At 40.1% G+C, this 20,843-nt stretch overlaps 3 protein-coding genes across 6 annotated transcripts; all 3 read left to right on the plus strand.

Annotated features, from left to right (window-relative positions):
• Positions 1–778: 778 nt before the first annotated feature.
• On the plus strand, positions 779–9,278 carry fam117ab (family with sequence similarity 117 member Ab). The gene is made up of 8 exons (XM_046377753.1): positions 779–1,521; positions 2,279–2,427; positions 3,165–3,260; positions 3,596–3,712; positions 4,425–4,553; positions 4,700–4,886; positions 6,038–6,209; positions 7,419–9,278. The coding sequence occupies exons 1-8, from the start codon at positions 1,398–1,400 to the stop codon at positions 7,693–7,695; spliced, it is 1,251 nt and encodes a 416-aa protein (XP_046233709.1). The 5' UTR covers positions 779–1,397; the 3' UTR covers positions 7,696–9,278.
• Positions 9,279–10,446: 1,168 nt separating this feature from the next.
• ndufa4b (NDUFA4 mitochondrial complex associated b) lies at positions 10,447–12,538 on the plus strand. Its single transcript, XM_046376899.1, has 4 exons — positions 10,447–10,645; positions 11,863–11,951; positions 12,080–12,140; positions 12,242–12,538. The coding sequence occupies exons 1-4, from the start codon at positions 10,595–10,597 to the stop codon at positions 12,296–12,298; spliced, it is 258 nt and encodes an 85-aa protein (XP_046232855.1). The 5' UTR covers positions 10,447–10,594; the 3' UTR covers positions 12,299–12,538.
• Positions 12,539–13,842: 1,304 nt separating this feature from the next.
• cenpt (centromere protein T) lies at positions 13,843–20,547 on the plus strand. Of its 4 annotated transcripts, none has more exons than XM_046376891.1 (14): positions 13,843–14,001; positions 14,165–14,293; positions 14,611–14,731; positions 14,813–14,954; positions 15,065–15,158; positions 15,328–15,464; positions 15,578–15,635; positions 15,733–15,869; positions 16,388–17,368; positions 17,667–17,909; positions 17,996–18,095; positions 18,235–18,399; positions 18,544–18,648; positions 20,094–20,547. In XM_046376891.1, the coding sequence occupies exons 2-14, from the start codon at positions 14,208–14,210 to the stop codon at positions 20,221–20,223; spliced, it is 2,499 nt and encodes an 832-aa protein (XP_046232847.1). In that variant the 5' UTR covers positions 13,843–14,001; positions 14,165–14,207; the 3' UTR covers positions 20,224–20,547. The 4 variants fall into 4 exon arrangements, with proteins under 4 accessions (XP_046232847.1, XP_046232850.1, XP_046232851.1 ...); XM_046376894.1 differs by having other exon boundaries at positions 18,238–18,399; XM_046376895.1 differs by having other exon boundaries at positions 16,391–17,368.
• The last annotated feature ends 296 nt before the right edge of the window (positions 20,548–20,843 follow it).

Raw genomic sequence — 20,843 nt, forward strand, 5'->3', positions numbered from 1 at the left:
TTTCCATTTACTTCACACAGTATGAAAATCTATTACTTAGCAGACTCTTGAAACTTGCTTGGTGATTTGTGTGATCTATCACAACGAACATCAAGTTTGCATTTATTTTTTTTGTCAAATCACATTATGGTATGAGGTAATGCAGTGTGGACTTTTCAGATTAATCTGCTCTTATATTACATCACCATGCAATATGTTACTAACAAAACTGAGACGTGGACTTGATGCAATATTTAATCGATACACAAATCAATCAAGTGTCAGTTGTCTTCATCTTTATGTTCATGCTGTACCAAAATGAATTAAAAAAACAAAACAAAACAAAACAAAGCACTGAAGATAGGTAAAGTACATCCATACAATCTCCAATTGTATAGCATTTGTTTTAAAATGGTCAGCAAAAAATGCAAAGGCTGCATGATTTGTGGCTAAAAGAAAGCCTGATGTGTCCCTTTAAATACATGTGCTCGGTCTCGGTCTACGCTTGAGACGGCAAACTGCGGTAGTTTCAACCATTTTAAAGTTTTAAAATGCGGTCCATGAATTTCCAGTGTCACGGTTAATAGTTGCAATTGCAAAGTTTCTGACGTGAAAAGTTTAAATTTGCGCACTGAAAGGCTAAAATCGGTTAATATAAGATATGAATTGGGGGCGGTGACAGCAAATTTCATTGTCTGAGGTTTGACGGATTGATTGCGGATCATCCAATCGGATGAAGCTTGAAGTTCTATCAGCCAATCAAATGCGATCTCAGGAATCGGGCCTGCCTCCGCATATAATTAAATCCACACCAGCGTGGTCGTGGTGGAAGTGTTTAGAGTTTGCTTTTAAAAGGAGAACGCCGAGGGGACAGGTCCTGTGAGCACCGCGCAGCTTTCTGGGGCAACCAGAAAAAAAAACACGCTTAAGCCCGAAAAACTACAATGAAATACACTTTAACGTTTTCTCAGAAAACGCAGGAGTTGACGTTAAAGTGATTTTTTGAAACTGGACCCGCTTCCTCGCTCGGCAACGGGGTGAAATATCTCAACATCCTCACAAAGAAACTTTGCTTGCTAGGCTGCTAACTCGCACATAAGCCCGAAAAAAAGTATGATCATCGCCGAAGACTTGACTTCTAGCCATTTGTAACGCCTCATCTGTCGAGTAAAGTGTTACTAGTAGTTGTATTTGCTCGGAAATGTTTTTTTAAATGACTCGAGACTGAATTTTGTAACGGTTTTTGGTTGTCATCACCAGTGGAGGAAGGGTTGCAGCTGGTAACTTAGCCAGCTACCAGCAGTGTTTCCACACAGCGCCCCCAGATCTCCACCGGGCAGCACCTTCCTTTTTTTTTTTTTTTTTTGCCATTTTCAGCTAGTTAGCAGTAAAGTAGTTGCACATTTGCCACAGGAAAGATGTCTGTCCGAAGTGGAGCTGGACAGACCCGGGGAGCTACTCTGGGTCCACAGCCCCTTAAGGCTACTGTGCCCTATCAGCTGGCCAGCAAGCCTCGGCCCCACCGGAGAGATGAAAAGTCAGGTATGAGCTCAACACCTGTCAGACTACACGGTTCTTATAGTAATGGCCCTGGTTACATGTGTATTCACTGGTGATAGAAGAGTAAATGTTGGTTAATGTGGACTAAAGCCTTACATGGTTTCACATCAGCTGTATCCATCACCAAGTTAACTAGTATTTGTTAATTTATTACCTACTGATTGATTTCAGATTTGAGATAGATGACCTAGTAAAGCCCCAGTGTTTAGGAGCATACAGTCCTAAAACAAGCAACTTCAAAACGGAAGTAAATGCACCGTCTTTATCTATAATTCACCAGTCATTGTTAGAGGGACGTGTCGATTTGTTTTTATTAGTCTCTCATATTGTGACTTACATTGAATATTAAAAGATAAATAACATAATAAGAAACAGAAGTATAGGTATAGAGAATAGGTATTACTTACTTAAGCATTTTTTTTCCTCAAAGGAATTACTGAAATTACTAACACTAACATACAACAAGTCATCAAAAAATTGTTGCCAGTAAATTTGTCGACTTTGTTTCATAGATGTTGTTAAATGTATTACCGTAACTGTTACACACTTTTAGACTAACATATTAATATGAGTTGTTCACTTGAGCAGTATTATTTATGTGATTTCCTATATGTAAGAGCAGAAAGCTCTTGCATATCGAAAAGTAAACAGTTCTGTCACCAACTGATGCAAACTTAAACAAACAGGAACATTTAATCTGTTGCTGCATGTTCAATAAAAAGTTATCTGCATCTGACAGCCGGAAAGGCCAAACAGCAGCAGCAGCTGAGCTCAGGCATGAGGCGGACAATGTCTCTTGATGCCATCATCGGGCCGTACCTGCAGGGACAATGGCCGAAAGAACCAGAGGGCCAGAGCAGCCTGTCTCGCAAGGACAAATCCACCCAGGTCAGCCCCGGATGAAGACAGTTCCCTAAGTGTGAACATGATAATGCTGCCGAAGTGGAATCAGGGCTGTTTTGTCAGAAAGAAATGAATGGAATGCATTACTTTACCAAACATGTTTCTGTTTGTATAGTTTTAATTTTTAAATCATCAATGTGTCAGTGCTGTTAGAGTTTTTGTGAGGCAGATGGGGTTGGCTCAGGTTAGAAGATTAGTTTGCTGTTTTTGCAGATAAAGAAGTTGCTAGGAGATGAAGGGAGGGAGGGAGTGTCCGCTGCTTGCATAGCTATTACAGAGTGAGAACCACAGCCATGAGAACAGTCCCTAAAGTCAGCTGATGAGGCCGTTTTGGCTGCACCCATCCTTTCTGCTCTCTGTGTGCAGGCACTCGCCACTGCTCTACGGTTGCCCACATCCTCCCCCCCCATTTTTTTGTTTTTCAGTTTCTCCTGCTCTTTCGCTCTTCTAAGTGCGAAGAGAGAGTCTGTGGGTGTGGATGGTGTGATGTGGCTGCAGATCAGCCTTTGAGCATGAAACGCTTTGCTAAGTGTGCAGCTTTTGGTAAAATAATGTGTGGCGTCCTGATATAATGCGTGGCTTAAATGTAACACCTTCCAGTTTTTAAGATAATTACAAGGAAACTTATGGCTGAAATGTGAACATATGTTTGTTTGTCAATCACATGTGATCCCAATTGAAGCGTATTAGTTCTCATGGTTACTTTTTTCCCCCCTCCCCAGACCCCAGACTCCTGGTCAGATAAATCACACACCAGGAGAGGTAGCAGCAGTCACAAACGATCGGCGTCGTGGGGCAGTGCTGAGAATCTGCGAGAGGTGAATCTCTGTTGTTCTACCAGTGTTGCTAAACTAGACATTTTTTGTGTTTCTATCCAAGAGCAAGCTCTTCAAAAAGGCCTGACTTGATTATTTCGACAGCATTGAGCAACAGGAGACAAAATGATCTCATCTGTAAAGAAAACTTCCACTTTGGGCCGGAGCTTCACTCCTCATAACTATTATCTGAACCATCAGTCAATCTGATTGTGACCACTAAAATTGTTAGCAACATGTCTATGAAAGCACCATGTTGTAAAGTGAGTTTCAGAGACTTCCTCTGTGTGTTTGTAGGTGAGGGCAAATTGACTGACATTAACCTGTTTTCATTGCAGATTGCTAAACTAAAACAACAGCTGCATCAGCGCAACAAACCTGCAGTCTCAGGGGGACTCGATAAAGACCGCCAGCGTGGCTATCCTCAGGGGAGCTGCAGCCTAGGAACCACTCAGGTACTTTAGCACTATCACCATACATAAACAAACTGCTTACTTTTATGCAAGTGTGTGTGTGTACATTTTTAACAAGCAAATATTGAAAATATATGTATATATATATATTTTTTAATCAGTGCCACCTGTCTGGTTTCAGACATGTATTACCGATTTATATTCATCAAAGTGAACTAACAGGCACAGCCCGTTGCAGGAAGCGAATGAAATAAAGCACAGAAGCAACAGGAAGACCACTACATCACATTGCTTCTGCTTTTGAGAGCAGATACGTAGTTCTGCTTTTTAGCACAGCTGGTCTGCACTGTCTTGTCACAAGGTGCCACACTCCACTGGGCTGAGGTGGTTTCAGAGCAAAGTGTGATGACAAGATGAACTAATAAGAACTGATTTGTGTCTGGAAGTGTGAATAAGATTTTTAATAACACCTGCAACAGTTCTAATTTGGGATAAACATCATGGAACCTAGTGAATTTAAATGATCTATGGAGCACATGTTGCTCAAGAGCGGTTCACATTTCTTTTTAGTACAACAACAAGCAATATTTATGTAGCACACATCATACAAAGAATGTGGCTCAAAGTGCTTCACAGAGGAAACAAGAAAAACTGACAATAGGGGGGAAAAAAAAGCATGTCTGTGATCTGCTTGAGGTTGCTACTCAAGGGTAATGCAGCCTGAATTCCATGTCACTTGTTTTCATGTTCTCAGACTCAGCCAATTCCCATCCCCCTTGCTCCCCTGTCTACACTGGTCCCTCGACTGCGCTGCAGTGTGGAGGGCCTCAACCAGGAGCTGGAAGGGATGTTCGTCTGCCAGCCATCGCAGCCACAGCAGAGGGTAACTGTCACCTTCTCTCTCTCCACACAGCATGTGCAAGAATTCAGCAGTTGTTCTGCTTGTAATGAAGGGAAAAGTAGCACTTAGTGTAAAGGTGGCTGACGTTAATTACGCAGGTTAAACACGGTTGTTTCTGGTCTTGTCAGCTCCTTGATGTTCCAGACGGTCACCGGGCTCCAGTCCCTCCACAGAGCTGCAGCAGTGGATCTCAGAGTGACCCTGCCACCACACCCCTGTCATCTTCCTCCCAGTCCTCCTCACCCACCTCCCCTCCCACCTACCTCTCAGCCTCCCCGCCCAACACTGAAGACGCACCCCTGGATCTGCACCAAAGTAGGTTTCTGAGTATAATGTGTCGAGCCACTGACTCCAGATTTCATCACGGTATATGTGGAGTTTTAACCACAATGTAATTCAAAAGTGCATTTGAACTGTCCACTGCAAATCCTGTGCTTGCAATCATGGATCTGGAAGTTATCTTTTTAAGCCAAGTGTCGATATATAGCATTAAAAAGTATTAAAGCAGAGAAGGACCTGAAAACAAGTGTGACAGTGTACTCCTGTGTGATACTCGCACCTGTTGCAGCCACTCAAGACATGGCCTAAAATCAGAAAACCACAAACATGCGCTTCACGTCAGGGTTTGGGGATAAAGCAAAACATCAGGTTGGTATCATACCTAAACCAGAGATCATTTTAAAGCTCATCTGAAGTAGTAGATCAGCAGATCGCAGTTTTTCCAGGTTGAATACATTTTCATTTTATGTGTATAGGATCTTTCAAAACAACAGGAAAGAAGGACAGAATCTGATAAAATGCCAATAAAATAAAAACATTACAGAAACAACTGAAAGTACACAATAAAATATTAAAATAAGTTGATTATTAGACCTACATGGCAAGGCATTAAATAAAAGCACATTTATATAGATTGATTATGCAAAGGTAACTCTCAAAAATAAACTTTTCCATTGTGGTTTATGTGCTAATTATTGATTGTGAAACTATGCAGAAGTGATGCAGTTCATGTTGATGGTTTGTCTAACTGGAGAGACTATTAAACTTTAAAGGTTGCGTGATATCTAGTGAACACTGACCACAGTCACACTTGAATTACAACCAATAGGAGCATTTTATACACAAATACTCATTGTGTACTAATGCTGCCTTTTTTTAAAATACAGACTGTAGTGGCAAATGTTGTCCTTTTTGCTTCTAAATTGATGGAGTCGTGCTTAGGTCATTTTTACGTTCAGAACAACCTTAAATCTTTGACCGCTAATTCAGCAATGCTAAAATTCTCTGCAGGAGTTGAGATGAACAGAGTTTATTGGTTCTCATAGATTAAGAACAATTCGTTGTAACTGTCTCGATAAGTGATGTGCACACATTCCAATGTTGTTGTAAGCTTTGAAAAATTGTACGCTGAGGTTTTGCTCAAAGAATATTTTATTATATTGACTTGTCGCACCTTGTGTTCTCAGGTTTGACAGACGGTGCAGAGATGTACCTCCAGTCTCCGTTCTCCTCCCAGAATGAAGCTGACCCCTCCCTGCCTCTGCTGATGTCCACCTCCCCAGGACCCAACAAAAGTTGCTGCTTCCAGAGAGAACCTCCAGAGGGCTGCGAAAAGGTCCGAGTCTGGGAGGAAACCAGGTATGTTTGTCACACGTGTGCTGATTTGACAGCCTTCTCTTTTCACGTTTTCTCTGAACCACAACTATAGGAGTCAGCAGCCTGAAGGAGCTATGAGGAGTACATTACACTCATATAACATTGTCAGACTCACAATGGACGGTTTTCACTTTAAAAAGTATCAGAATCGGTGCCACAATGCTACTTAACCACCGACATTTACTTTGGAGAGTCATCTGTGTGTCCGTGTGGCTTTGAGCCGCTAGCCTCAGGCAGAGACGATTAGTGGTTTACCGGGGTCTGGTATGCTCAGTTTCTACTACCTTGACACCCCCGAGTTCTGAATCGTAGTCTTCAGACCCAACTGACACTCACCCTTCAGACAGGCCCTCTGAAGCCACAGGTGGCTTTATGTTATCCATCGCATGTAGACTCACTTTTAAGGGTAAAATTGTTTAAAAGTTATAACTTGTCTAGTTAAAAGTTCCCTTTTGAACTAGATGAGTTAGCTAGTCTAATATTATTTAGATGGCTTTCTTACCTCTAAAGGGATCTTTCAGTGTGTGGATGCCCTCTGGTGGTGATTTCTCTCTGTCCTCATACAACAAGGAAAGTACACCATGTGCCCTTGATTTTAATTTGGTTTTATGCGGACATGACCAGACATTGAACTTACATTCTTGAACAAGTTTGCTCAAAACGTTCCTCTTTGTAAGATTAGTCGGCGAGCTTTGGATTAGTTAAACATCTGAAAGAAATTTCCCAAAGTTAGGAGAGTTCTTTCAGTCAAAATAAAATCAAAAATGAAACTTAAATGACGAACTGGTAGAGATAAAAAAAAAAAAAAAAAGTGATGTTATTAGTCATGTCCCCTCCCTAACTTCTTGTCCCCACTGTTACTTTCACAGCACCATTTAATAAAGTCTGTCCTTCTTTTTCACTCAACCTGTATATTGTCAGGTGAAATTGGGATGCAATACTTCTGTTGCACTTGCAATTAACTCCTCATTGTTGTCATGATTTTACCTTTTTCCCCCTTCCTAAATAAACACTACTTTTTAGTTTATTTGTAGTTGACAAGCATACTTATATTTGTATACTTTACACTGACTGTCACATTAACCACGTCGGACATGTTGAACGGGTGTTTGTATGTTTAATCATGTCTCGTTTCTATCCACTTTACATGTTTTCTTATTTGTTTCTTACCCTTCTCATCTCATCCTGTAGCACTCCACGCCAGCTCAAACCAGCCCTCATCTCCTCCTGCCCAGACCCCAACAAGGTAAACTTTACCCCCCATGGGGGCTCAGCCTTCTGCCCCGTCAGCCTTCTCAAGCCCCTGCTCCCCTCTGTGGACCTGTTGTTCCGAAGCCTCACCGTCTCTCCATCAGGCAGTTGCTTGAGCCAGGGGACGACGTCCTCCAGCAACCGGTCCACTCCTCCCGATCCTCCCGCCAGCAGCGGCGTGATGGCCGAAGGCTCGGGGGAGGCCCTCGCTTTCTAATCGCATCTGCAGATGTTTTTCTGCGGAAAAGGTGTAACGAAAGTGTGACAGCGGCCACATCGCTGAGGACACGTGTGTTGATGTTGCTTTATTTTACGAAGTACCATTCCTTTCCTATACAGGTTTAAAATGATCTTATGAAAATTAATAATATTGAGAAAAAAAATGTCATACTCGTACACAATCAGTAGATATCCTTTATAGCTATTTGTTTTGGGTTTCTGGGCATAGTGACATTTGTAAATTGCAGCCTTTTTTTGTTGGTTTTGTCATTTTCTAATCCAAAGATGTATTTTTGCCAAACACAAGCGGGATAAACTGTGGAAGTCTAAAGGCAAGACTTACTCTTAACTCTATCTGAGATGGGACTTGTTGGATGGCTGTCTCACTCTGACATTTTTAGTGTTTTCCCTCAAAGAAGCCAGGACACACACTTATTTCTCAATTTATTTAAGCTCTGACTGCAGTGTATCTTCTCTGTCCAAAATGATAAGAATCTGGTTCAACTAAGTCGGGGGGGGGAAACAAAACCCGCTTGTTGGATAAGTTTTTAGGTATTCAGAGATCTTTATTTGCAGTTCACCTTAAATGTTTTACCTAACTTGACCTTGCACCTGTTGCTGGTGTTCAAAGCATGACAAATCAGTTGGGTACTATTTACCTGATTTAAAGCAAAAGAAAAAAACAAAACAATGAAGTCACTTATTGATTGTTGTAGACTGAAGGGACATATTTCCAGTTGTTGGATTTTGGTAGCATCGGTACCTAAAGGCTTCAGTTCATGCTTTCCTGCTTTAAAAATCGTTCCAGAAGTTTTTCTTTTTGTCATCTTGTTTACTTGCAAAAAAAGAAAAGTAACTTTTGCATGTGCTAATGGATAAAAACCCATTTTTGGTTGATGTTCTACATGTGTGCTTGATGTCATGTTTATAGTTTTGAGGTTGCACAGCCTAGTTGACTACCTAACCAGTTTTAGTGGTGTAGATTTGTCATCTTTAATGTTTCTCTGAAGATGTTCTTTTTTTTTTTTTTGCTGACAAGTTGATGTTCAAATAGTTTTATTTCTGATAGATGTTTGCACAAATTGAACTGCTACTTTTGAGTCTTATTTTTTTATATTCACTTTTGTACTTTAAGAGTAGTAATGTGTATTTTCTACATCTTTTCCAGTTACCTGCAACATAAGCTAAAAAAAAAAACCCTGTTACTTTTAGTTTTGTTCTGACAGTATAATTGAGGCAGATGTTACACAAGTTACTGTATCGGGTGGATTTTTATGCACTTCCAGGAGCGGGTTTTATATGGAAGAGGTGACATTTCTTCTGTACTTAAGTCCTGAGTTTATTTCCTCTGACAGAAGTTTTGTTCATATGTGTGCACGTGGATGGAAAGTTAACTAGTCTAATTGTTTAACTTCTCCCAGTTTTAGTATCCTGGTGAAATACTGATGGACTGAAACAATGTCTTTTTTTGTTTTTTCTTTTTCCACATAAGCCTCAATTTCAATGTTTTCTGAATCTGTGTGGATACTGTGCTGTTATCTCAGGTTTTGTGTTCTGTCCACATAAATATATGATAACGTCGTCTTTGTCATTTATTGAACTGGTCATAAGTCATCGTTTGTGACGTTCTGGTCTGAATTTCTAACGTCTGCCGAGCAGCGTAGTGCCTGTAGTCTAAAATTGGTTTGATTTAAGCCATTGTGAAACCAGAACATAAGCAAATAAACATGAAAACACGCACCAGATGTGCGTTTCCGTCCCGCCACTATGACGGAGTGAGTGTGCAGGTTTGCTTTTTTTTTAAACCTTGAAATTTAATTTAAAATAGAATTTTAAATTCACTCCCTCTACTGTCAACTTTGCGTTGCTTCCAGGTTATCCAGATGTTAGCTGTCAAAACATTTTATCAGCTGAGCTGCCTTTCTGTGCTGTTGTGACAATACATGTTGTTTTTGATTTCCTGTTGCCCTTGCATCTGCGGTTTGTACATATTGTAGCGCAAACAATTTTTGTTAATTTTTCAAGCCAACTTCAGCTTCTTTAATGTGATGTTTTTTGTGTGTGATTGTAAGCTAAATATCTTGAGGAATGTGCCTTTTGGTAGGGTAAAACCAACTGTTTCAATATGCCACCTTCAGGTCTGGGAAATTGTGATCAGCGTTTTATTGACAAAATGGCAGACTGATGAAAATAATCTAATTAGCAGCACTGTTAAATTATTACACCTTCAAGCATTGCCACCTTACTGAAGCCTGCCATTTAAGACTTATTCATCTGTTTTTAGCATGTTGATTTGTGCCATTTCAACAATTCATAGCTCCTGAGAGAATTGTGATTCCCTCTGGTCGTAGGTCAAGTTGGTGCAGTCCTGATGCACATTTTTCAGTGCTCTTCATTTATTTGAAAAGGAGCTCCATTTTTTTTAAGTGTTAAAAAAGTGAGAAGCATCAAGTCGTTCAGCATTTAAAATTCATTTGAGTTTGACCTTATGGAGTTAATATTCCTTCAATTGTTTTTTGTTTTTGCTTTTTTTTTTCATCTTTCAAACCAATATGGACACGAAGAAGTCATCTGCGGATGAAGATGGTTAAACGGTCCCTTATTGCACACTCTTGTTGTAAATACTGTTTGTTTTTTCAGGTTCATGAAGATGTTTGAACTTTAAGACGATCTCTCACACACACACGCGCGCGCCGCACAGTGCGGCAGGGTACAGACGTACAGCTGTTGGCGTCGCATTGTGGGATTGGCTTACAGAGGAGGTGGTGGTGGTGCGCAGCCCAGTGCGCGTTCAGGCCTGTAGGAAACAGCACGAGACCTTCCGCAGAAGCGCGTGTTTTTGTCCGCAGATATTCTCTTTGAGGGACTCCGTCAGTGGGAGGATTTTTGTGTCCGCCATGTCGTCCAAGTTGGGTGTCGTCGCCAAACAGCTCAGGACTCACCCCTCTGTAAGTCCCGAGCATTAAATATTGCGATAAAATATTGAACGACCGGGTGACATTGAAAGCGCCGCGGAGGACGCGGACCCGCGTCCCTCCCAAAGCAATCTCACCTTAATTATCTGATGTGTTATGACCTGTTAATATTGTCTTTATTCACACACCTTCTCTCATGTAATGTTTGAGATGTTTTACAGCATACGAAAGGTTATTTTATCATAGGTCGATAGTCGTGTCTAATTTCTCTCCAGGAAGGCAAGGTTACATTCAAATGTACGATAAAGAAACAAATCCACGTTTTAGTCTCACATTTCTATTGCTACTCCTTCCTCTCTCATCGTTATATTCCTCACATCACCCATAATCCTATAGGGGCTTATGTTATTGCTGTGTCACATTAAATCTTCGCGTCTGGATTATTTTTTTCCCTCTTTGACAGCTCTAGAAATGGATCCACCTGCTGCAGCTCGTCAGTATACATTACTAATACATGAGCCTTTGTTTAAATTCACTTGTTTAAAAAGGGGTGAAAGCTCTGCTGTGATGGGCCAAGAAAAAAACCCAGCGTTTCCATATTGTTTAGAGGATTTATGTGCACAGCCATGTATGGAGATCTCTGCAGCACGTACAGTACGCACAGTACGGGGTGGTCTGCATACTGGCACTACTCAAGGCCGGAGCAAAGCACAGATACAGTGTGTTTCAGTGTGTTTATCCAAGGGCAACCACTTTGCTTTACGGCAGCGTCCGTATTAATAGATCAGCAGGTTTCTGTTTCTGTCCGCTAGACCTACTAAGAAGTTCATTCTTCCCTTTGTGTTGAAATGATTCATACTTGTCACTGCGGAGGAAACCGTTATGATGCAGTGATTATTCATAGGCTGAGCATTGCGCCGGTAATTTCCCTGTAATTCTGCCGCTGGAATGGAAAATTATTCTAAATTAAATTATTCTCAGACGTACCTTTACTCTTGGCACCTTTTTTCCAATTCATTACTGTGTTATTATTGTTATTATTATTTTACCTCAGAAACAGCTCAAATAAAACTTTTGGTGAACATGGGTCGAGGGGTCACAAGTGGAAAGTTTTTAGAGGTCTTAAGGCTCAAAAGCACCGGACCAAAGAGCAGCAATATGAACTGATAGGAACAACAGCAGGTTCTGTTTGTTGGCTATCTCGTATGAAACGTGAATTTTGATTCATTTATCTTGCTTTCCCCCACTAGCTCATCCCCCTCTTCGTCTTCATCGGTGGCGGGGCAGCCATGAGCATGCTGTACTTGGCTCGTCTGGCTCTGAAGAACCCTGATGTCTCGTAAGTCTCTCTCTCACATCTGAGAAAACTGACATAGGGATTTCATGTTGTGTAATGTGTGTTTCAGTAAAGTTTCATGAGGAAAAAATTCTGATGAAGTCACATTTTTTAAATTACTTTGCACTCAGATGGGATCGCAGGAACAACCCTGAGCCCTGGAACAAAATAGAACCCAATCAACAGTACAAAGTATGAGAAAGAAAAAGCCATATCTCTCCTGTTATCTGGCCTCAAAGTCCATATTGCCAGCCTGATACTGACTGTGTACATGTGTGTGTGTGTATTTCCAGCTTTTCACAGTTAACATGGACTACTCCAAGCTGAAGAAGGACAGGCCCGATTTCTGAGTCGACGTGTCTTCATGCCTCTGTCTCTGACATTATTGTTGTTGTGAGGAGCCTTTGCACATTTTGCCAAAAACAAAACAAACTTGTGACACTTAACGATGGTTGAATCACACCCTGTGAGCTGTGAGCTGGGGGGGGATCATTCATTTATCAATGAATAAGACAGGCGCACATCTGTTTTACTAATTGATGAGTTTATTTTTGACTTGGTTGTAAATTATTAAAACCACTTAAATCACACATTCCTCACTTCAGTGTGGTTTTTCCCCACTTTGACAAAGGACGACAATCAAGTTTAGGGTTTGGAAGCACAAGTTTTATTTTTAGTTATGATAATGACTGTAAAGAAATATTTAAATTTTAGTATTCCCAGGCCATTATCGTAAGATCGAGTGGCATCCATAGCCTAATATTCTTAGTAAAGTTTGCTCAGAAACACCCTGGTTGAGTGTCTGCTGGTCCTCAGCTGTCAACTACATTTTGAAAGAAACCAGTTAGAACTTCTAAATCTTTATGTAAATTTTGTGGTTGCCATTGACACCTGACACTTGACTTTATACTAAAACTTCAACATATTTTCCGAAAATCAAAGACTCCTTGGAGCTGTAGTCTTTGATTGCTTATAAAATGTGTTTTTTGGTGTCTTTGATAAATGAACATACCATATGAAATGCCTCAACATTCAGCACTCTTTAAGAAATTACCGTTAGCAGTGAGCTCATCACTTCGAGGAAATCCAGTCATTTCCCGTTATGTGCGGAGGTTTCAGTCCATGGAGAATAACACCCAAAGTGGAGATCATTCAATCAAAGTGGAACCTCCAGATAAAACACAAGAACCTTTGATTTACTGACAAGCATCTAAAGTGTTTTAAGGGAAATAAGATTACATGTTATATATTTAGATAGACCTAACCATGATTTTAAACTTCCTCAGTATCTGAAAATGGTTCTGTGTTTAGTCTGCTGACAAATCTTACGCAGTTTATTCTTAGTCCAGAATAAATTTCACATTTTTGTTTCAAGAACACATTTATTTACTTATTTGCCTTTAATGTTTTGTTGTTTGTACAGATTCTTAGAAAGTTGCTGTAACAAACTTGGTGAGACCCTCTTTTTGAAACCACAGAGATATGTAATCTTCTAAAAACCCATTTACCATGGATTTATCTTGTTCACCCGCTGTCTTCTATTTACATGGTGATGATTCATCTAATTACATTCCCACCCGTCTTGGTGTCTAATTGTCTTAAAATTTCCTCTACTTGGACTTGTTATGCCCGTTTTGACCAGGAGGGTGTGCAGTTACTCTGCCAAATTGAAAAATATTCTGGAGAGAAATGCAATTATCCTACAGGGTCCCACTCAAAATAACATAATATCATGTTGTGTGCACATGTGTTTTCTGTATGTCGAAGAAGGAACAAACAGAGGGATATAGAGCTGACTAAAAAACGCTGTTGTCAAACAACTCAACAAATAATATCCTATTTAAAGTGCACTTTCATACTTTAGCAAAATACCAAACTCCGTGTTCTTCTTGAAATTCTCCAGTTGGTGGCGATAGCGCTCTTCTTGGTGGCAACCCACCATTTAACTAAAACAGAAGAAGGACCAGTCTTCTCGCGAGGTTTCACTTAAAAATAACGCGGGACGGTGTTAGAAGATCATCCGTTGAAACAGACAGCATTGGCAGTTAATAAGGTAAATAATGTTTGACTGGTCAAAAACTAATGAATGACACTGTTTTCAGCTCTGCTCCCTTCATCTCACTTAGTGATGTTCTATCGTTTATAAAGGTTTTTCGTTTTAAAAGGTTTATAAACACGGTTAACGTTTTTGTTTACCCTTCGCAAACGTTTGTTAGCTTCCATCAGCTCACCAGCTGAGTGTCGTTGCTCAGTTTCCAAATGGATCCTACGGAGGACTTGTCTGCTCGGGTCCTGCTGAAACATATTCTCAACACCGAGCCACCCAGGACACCAATCACCCGCAGGTACTTCAACAGCACCTTTACCTTTATTAAGTATTTCTAGGACAGAACAGTTAGCTAAGTCAATGCATTGTTCCTTCAGGCATTAAATGACTACCGTTAGCTAAGATAATGCTAACGTTATGCGTTCTTGCTTGGCCTTATGTTGAACGTATTACAGAGAAGCTCAACTTAAACAAATAAAAAATAAACTATGAAAAAAAATCCTCTCACGTCTATAAGCTCACACTTGACACAAGCGGTGCCAAGTTGCTACAAATAAACCTCAGTGCCTTTATTGTATGCAGTATTAATCTAATTATAAGCTGTCTTGTCTTTAGTGCCTCCAAAACACACAGTTCCAACGCGAGCAGGCGCAGCAGTAGACTGGGCAACAAAGATGCTGGTGCCCAAACACCACAGGACATCCTGAGACGCAGCCTGAAGCATAAAATACGTGAGGTGGGGAAGACGAGCAGAAGTAATGATGATGGACATAATGTTGAGCCTTTCAGTGTTCACCCATGTGCCTGCTTTTTTCAGAGTATAACCAGGAAATCCCTGCCAGCTACTAAAAGGAGGACTGCCTCATTTGTCAAAAAGACAAACACGCCTGCCCCAACCTCTATGTTGTTTGATGATGGGGAGACACCAAGGCACATACTCATGAACATCCTGCGGACAGGTATGTACATGGGTCTGACTTTATTCAGAGATCATGCTGCAGCTGTTTTTGTTTGTTTGTTTGTTTGTTTTTTAAATCCTTTTAACTGTGTCATCTGGCATGTGATTCAGAGCCTGTAAGGTCCCCTGTGGTTCATAGTAAAGCTGATTCAGAAGAGCCACAGCCATCTTCAGCTAACTCCAGCATTACCAGCAAGCGTCAGAGGTGAGCTGCAAGTGTAACAGGATCTGCTCACATTTGCTGTGTCCATCCAAAAGCATTTTAAATAACAGAACTACTGTTTGTTGTTAGGTAGAATTGCTTTTTCTATCATTGCTGGCCACCTGACTTGAGTTGTGTATGTATAACAGGTTTACATTTGCTTGAATTTCAGCACTGAATTGTCTGGGTTAGACTTGCCTGATATAACTATTGGCACTGCTGTAAGTACTGCAAAGGGACTAAGCAGAAAGAGACCACGTCGGAGCCTTAATGTAACAGCTTTTGAAAATCGTCTTAAAGATGACGATGGTAAGGTCAAAGCCACTATTGACAGGATTCAATGCTTTAATTTCATTTTGTTATATCGTGAGGATAGCTGTTGCTGTAAATACACGTATTTACATGGATGCTTGTGCTCACAGATGTTGAAGAGGAAAATGAAGTATCAATAGGAAACCATTCATCAGTTCTCTCATCAAGGTAACCTGAATAAAAAACTATTAAATCGTGTAGTTCACATATAAAGATTTGGTGCTGATGAGGCAGTGATCCATGTCCTGTTCAATCTGTTTTTCAGTTCCACTTCTCTGAGTCTAAAAACTCCCTTTGTGGATCTCCGGACTGAGAAAAGGGGCCTGCAGAGGAGAGTTTCTAACCGTCGAAAAATCACAGAAGAAGAATTCGGCGCTGCAGTTAATAAAAGGCAGATGGGAGGTGATTTTGTTGGTTAAAAATACTCTTTGTAATCTCCCAAAATTTTCCATTTTGGTGTGTGTGTGTGTGTGTGTTTGATCACATGTATAACAAGTCAATGAGAACATTGATTAATGAATTGTTTAGCTTTTCCTAGTAAGCAAAAAAAAGAAGATATGGATTTCTCACTGAGGCTGATCAGCAGCCACGGCGCAACCTACTGATAGAAAACAAGGAAAAGGAAGCATTGCTGTAACACAAAAACAATTAACTGATCATAAAATTAAATATTTTTGACTAACTGATTCATAGACTAATGGGACCAGACCGGGCTATTTTAAGTTTAAAATTGTTCCTGTCATGTTTTCTGACCTGTTACAGAGTATCTTTTCCAGCCCAGCTACATAAGTGGTTGAAAGAAACAGATATAGTTGTTGCTTTTTAGAAGAGAGGAGAAAATAGTGTAGTATGTATGAAAATAATTTTGACTAATGTTCCCCTTTGGGTTTTTTATTTTCCTCTCGTTTTTTGTGACCCAGAAGCAACCAGCATCGTGGAGCAGGGTCCCAGTGAAACGGCCTACTCTGAGGGCTTCACTCTGGGCCTAAGCAAACTTGGCGAACCTGATGTCACAAGTGATATCATCCTCTGCAACACAGCTCTGTATGCCCAGTCTGATGCCATGACCTCCACCTTTTCAATTGTTGCAACTCAGGACAAACCCACAGTGATGGCGTCTCAGCTTCAGAGACAAATGATAGAGGCAGAGCAGGAGGAGCTGATGGAAGCAGAAGAGAACAGCTCGGAGAAAGAGAGATCACTGAATCTGTTCCTTACTGAAGAAGGGACTGATGCAGAAGCTCAATGTGAAGAAGGTTTTTCTCCGTCTCAGTCTGAGGATGTAAATGTTGCTGAATCAGAAAAGGAGGAAGGGAAGAGTACAGCTGGTGGTCAAACTGAAGATGCCGTCGCCATGTTGATATCTGAGGAAGAGCAAGAGGAAGGCATAGCTGAATTGCAGACTAGTGGAAGGGATGATACATCCAAGTCTGAAGAGGAGAACAGAGTGCAAGCTCAAACAGAAGAGGATGTTACAGCAGACTCGCAAAATAAAGAAGAAGATGGTGAAGAAGACGAGGAAGCAGTTGGAGTTGAGTCTCAGTCTGAAGAGGATGTTACAGCCAGGTCTCAGTCTGAGGAAGAGGAGGTTGCACCAGACAGTCAAACTGAAAGAGAAGAGGGTGCAGTCGACTCTCAAGATGAAGAATTAGCTGTTAATTCTCATTCTGAGGAAGAGGAGGATTTTGCAGAACATCAAAGCAATCAAGAGAATCCCTCGGAGGGTTGTTTGGCTGATTCTCAAGCTGAAGATGAGCATGATGAGGAGGAAGATGGAGAAAAGGCATCAAAGCATCTGGAACGTGATTTGGAACATATCAGTCGCAGGGCACATCGTTCTGAAGGTGGAATCATACCTGTTACAGAAGCACATGGGGATTGGGCAGACACCACAGAAGGAGGTGAGTACGTCAAACAAACATAACCTTCATCTGTAACTAACAGATTATTTCATGATATGAAACTTATGCCTTAAAATATTATCTTTTCAGTACTAGTATGGCAAATGCAACGTTGTTTTAAAAGACACTGACTACATGCTATACATTGTACTTGTAGTTTTATAATTTTCACAGTCCCGTTGAGGTTTAGAATATCATGTATATCTGGTTGATAATAAATCTGTTGGTCAGACTCATGTCAAGGTATTTTAAATTGAAAGTTCTTGCTTAACGACTGTGTGCTCTTGTTTGCATGTAGGGTTGTCTGATGGCAAGTTGAAGTCCAAAAGGATTTCTGAATTAGCTGAGACCTCAATCCAAGGACAGATAGCTGCTTCTCATACAGAGGCTGAGCCCGATACCGATAAAGAGAACTCCTTTCGTCTATCTATTGAAGACAGTGAGCACCTGAGTAACGATTCACCTGAGGAGGATGCTGCTCAGGACCCTGCTGAAGAGGAGGAAGGGTGTGAGGATGAAGAAGATGATGAAGACAGTGAAGGTCAGTCGCTCTTTGCATGTTTTGTTTTATTTATAAACAATAAGAATAAGGGTAAAACACACAATTTTCTTATTGAAATTCTTCAGATGTCCCCAGCAAGACTCCAGCATTTGTCAGAGAGAAAAGGACATTTTTTCAACCTGATCCTCTGGCCTCACCTTCTGTTCTTAAGAACGTTCAAGCCAGGCAAGTTGCATCTCAAACAGTTTAAAAAAAAAAGTCAGATGTCAAACATAGGATTAAAAAGTTAATATTGTTTATATAGAATAGTTATTTATGTCTTTTATGTTACTGATAAGTTCTTCTAATGTCTGCTTTCCACCAGTAGCACAAGTGAAAGTTTGCCTGCACCTAAACCTAAGCCGATGAGAAAGAGGACAAAGCCAGCTCAAAGGGAGGGTGGCCTTCCTAAGACCTACCTTATGAAGATGTTCAAGCACTTTGCCAAAACAAAGGTCTCTGCAGATGTGTACCCTGTCCTAAAAGAAACGTAAGTACCTATGATTGTAGGTTTTGAGTTTAGAAACTGTTGAAACTACTTAAGCAAAAATTGGTTGCCTGTTTTGCACTATGGATGCACAAATGGATCTTACTACTTGTACTGTATGTACTGTTTATTCTGTTTATCCAACAGAATGGATAAATTCTTTGAGCGACTGGCAGAGGATTTGGAGACGTATGCTGTTCATGCAAAGAGAAAAACCATAGAGTTTGAAGACGCCGAACTTCTGTTGAAAAGGTAGCTGCGTGCAGTGTGCATCTACTTCTTGGATAGCATTAATGACTTTTTGATGAAGAGATTTTAAGAAGTAACTCATCCCTTGAAAATATTTTGCCATGTTTTGGAGCATTGAACTAACATGAATGCTCGTTAACTTTGACTTCTTCATGCAGCACATGTAATAAAATATCATAACATGGCTCATTTCAACGTAAAACATTTACAGTCGTTGATTATGTTTTTCCATACTGGACTTTTAGTCCCAACTTATCATTTAGGGTTGGACGAAATAAACAATCCTCTAACCTGCATTAAGACACTTTTTTGGCAATTGAGGGCAATTCAAGAAGCTATAAACAACAAGCTATAAACAACAGTGACATTTTATCACACCCGGCAGACACGGAGATCTGTAGTTGTGTTTCTGGCCAAGTGAACAGTGTTAAGTCCCATTTTCACTCTCCTTTTAGCCCTTTTTGGGTCTCCATCAACTCCTGGAAAACAAAAGATCTAGTTCTTCATCTGTTAAATACTCCACTGTGTTCCCCAGGTAGTTTTTAATTTTCTCTGTCTGCTGTGAGGTAACATACAGTGAGTGTTTCAAGCTGACTGGTTGGACAAAACACTGATGATAGTGATAAGAGTGAATGAGAACAGTAAAGCTGCAAAGCCATAAAATGCTAACACTGATGTAAAAGAAGCTATAAAACTTTTGTCAGCCTGAAGGGAAGTGCAGAGCCATTGAATTCTCTGAGTTTAATCCTACGAGCGACCTCTGTAACATTAAACGCAGGCATTTTACCCATTGTTAATATAACGTATTGGAACAGCTTTAACAAAGCAATATAATTAATGCATAGTAAAATAAAAAATACAAACTAATGCTTATGTGCCTCTACTTATATGATTGTTAAGCCCTTAACACAGACCTGAGACCTCAAGCATTAAATCACAATTGAAAACAGTAAGAATTACATTACATACATATTATGGCAAAACAGGCCAAACAAAACATGATTATACTGACCTTAGTGTAAAAAGCATCAGATCTCCAGTCAGTTTCATCCCAAGGCTGCACAGACATTAGCATTATTATAATAGTGCTGGGACAGTTACTTTTTCTGCACCAGCTGTGTGCAGGTTGACTGTTTTTGTTTGTTTGTTTTTTTGTTTTGTTTTTTTATAAATATTGTTACCCTAAGCAGTATTGAATCTTTTGAAGTCTTTAATTCTGGTAACCTGACAACCTTATACTGACCTCTAGATGGCAAGCTTGAGCTCCATGTTCATTTTCCTGAAAAATAGTAACAGGAGACAAGCTTAAAAAGGAAATCCTGAAGTATCCCTCTAACATGCAGCTTTCATCTATGAGAGCAGACATCTTGCTAAAAGTATGGGTAAAAAAAATGTCTGTCATATTAGTTTTCTTACATTTAACTTGTGTGTGTTTTTGCACTCTGCAGGCAGGGTTATGTGAATGACAAGGTGCCCGTTGAAGTGCTTATTGAAAAATATCTTCGCATGGACCAGCGTAAGCTCCTGATCCCCATTGCAACCAGCGGAAATGTTGTTGTCCCCAAGAAGCGGAGATGAGTGTCTTATTTACAGCTGCGTTTTTTTTTTATCTGGCTTCATCTCTTGGACTGCTACACATTTAATTGTGTTTGATCTGGACAAGTTATGTCTCCATATAATTTTCTTAATCAATCAGATTATAAATCTGTGTAAATGTAAATATCAATGTATGTAACATGTAAGATTACCTGAGTGTGTGTCAGCTTTCTTTTTTTTTTTTTAGCCTTTTATGCATTCTTTTCTGATAATTTTGAAACAAAGGAATGTGTGTTCCTGTAGACTTGTAAAAATAACAAAACCTGAAATAAAGTTCTGTTTTGTTTTTCTGTCTGACCCAAGCAATCACCCTAAATGTACATCAACTCATTTATCAGTTCCACAAATGAAAACTGGTGATAATGCAGCTTGATGTGCATCTGTGTTTTAATTAAATCAGTTAGTCTTGGCATGATCTCTTAATAACCTTAGTGCAAGGCAATAGCTCAAACAGTCTGCTGATTAAATTAAGATAAACTGGCTCTCAGTGGTAGTGAAATTAAACACTGGCACTAGCCTTCATGTGAATGATCTACAGACATAAACAGTGACAAACAGTTACTTCGCCTCTCATAAACAGGTAAGAAAGCGAAATTATTTAG

The sequence above is a fragment of the Scatophagus argus genome, chromosome 21, assembly GCF_020382885.2.
Source record: "Scatophagus argus isolate fScaArg1 chromosome 21, fScaArg1.pri, whole genome shotgun sequence".
Lineage (NCBI taxonomy): Eukaryota > Metazoa > Chordata > Actinopteri > Scatophagidae > Scatophagus > Scatophagus argus.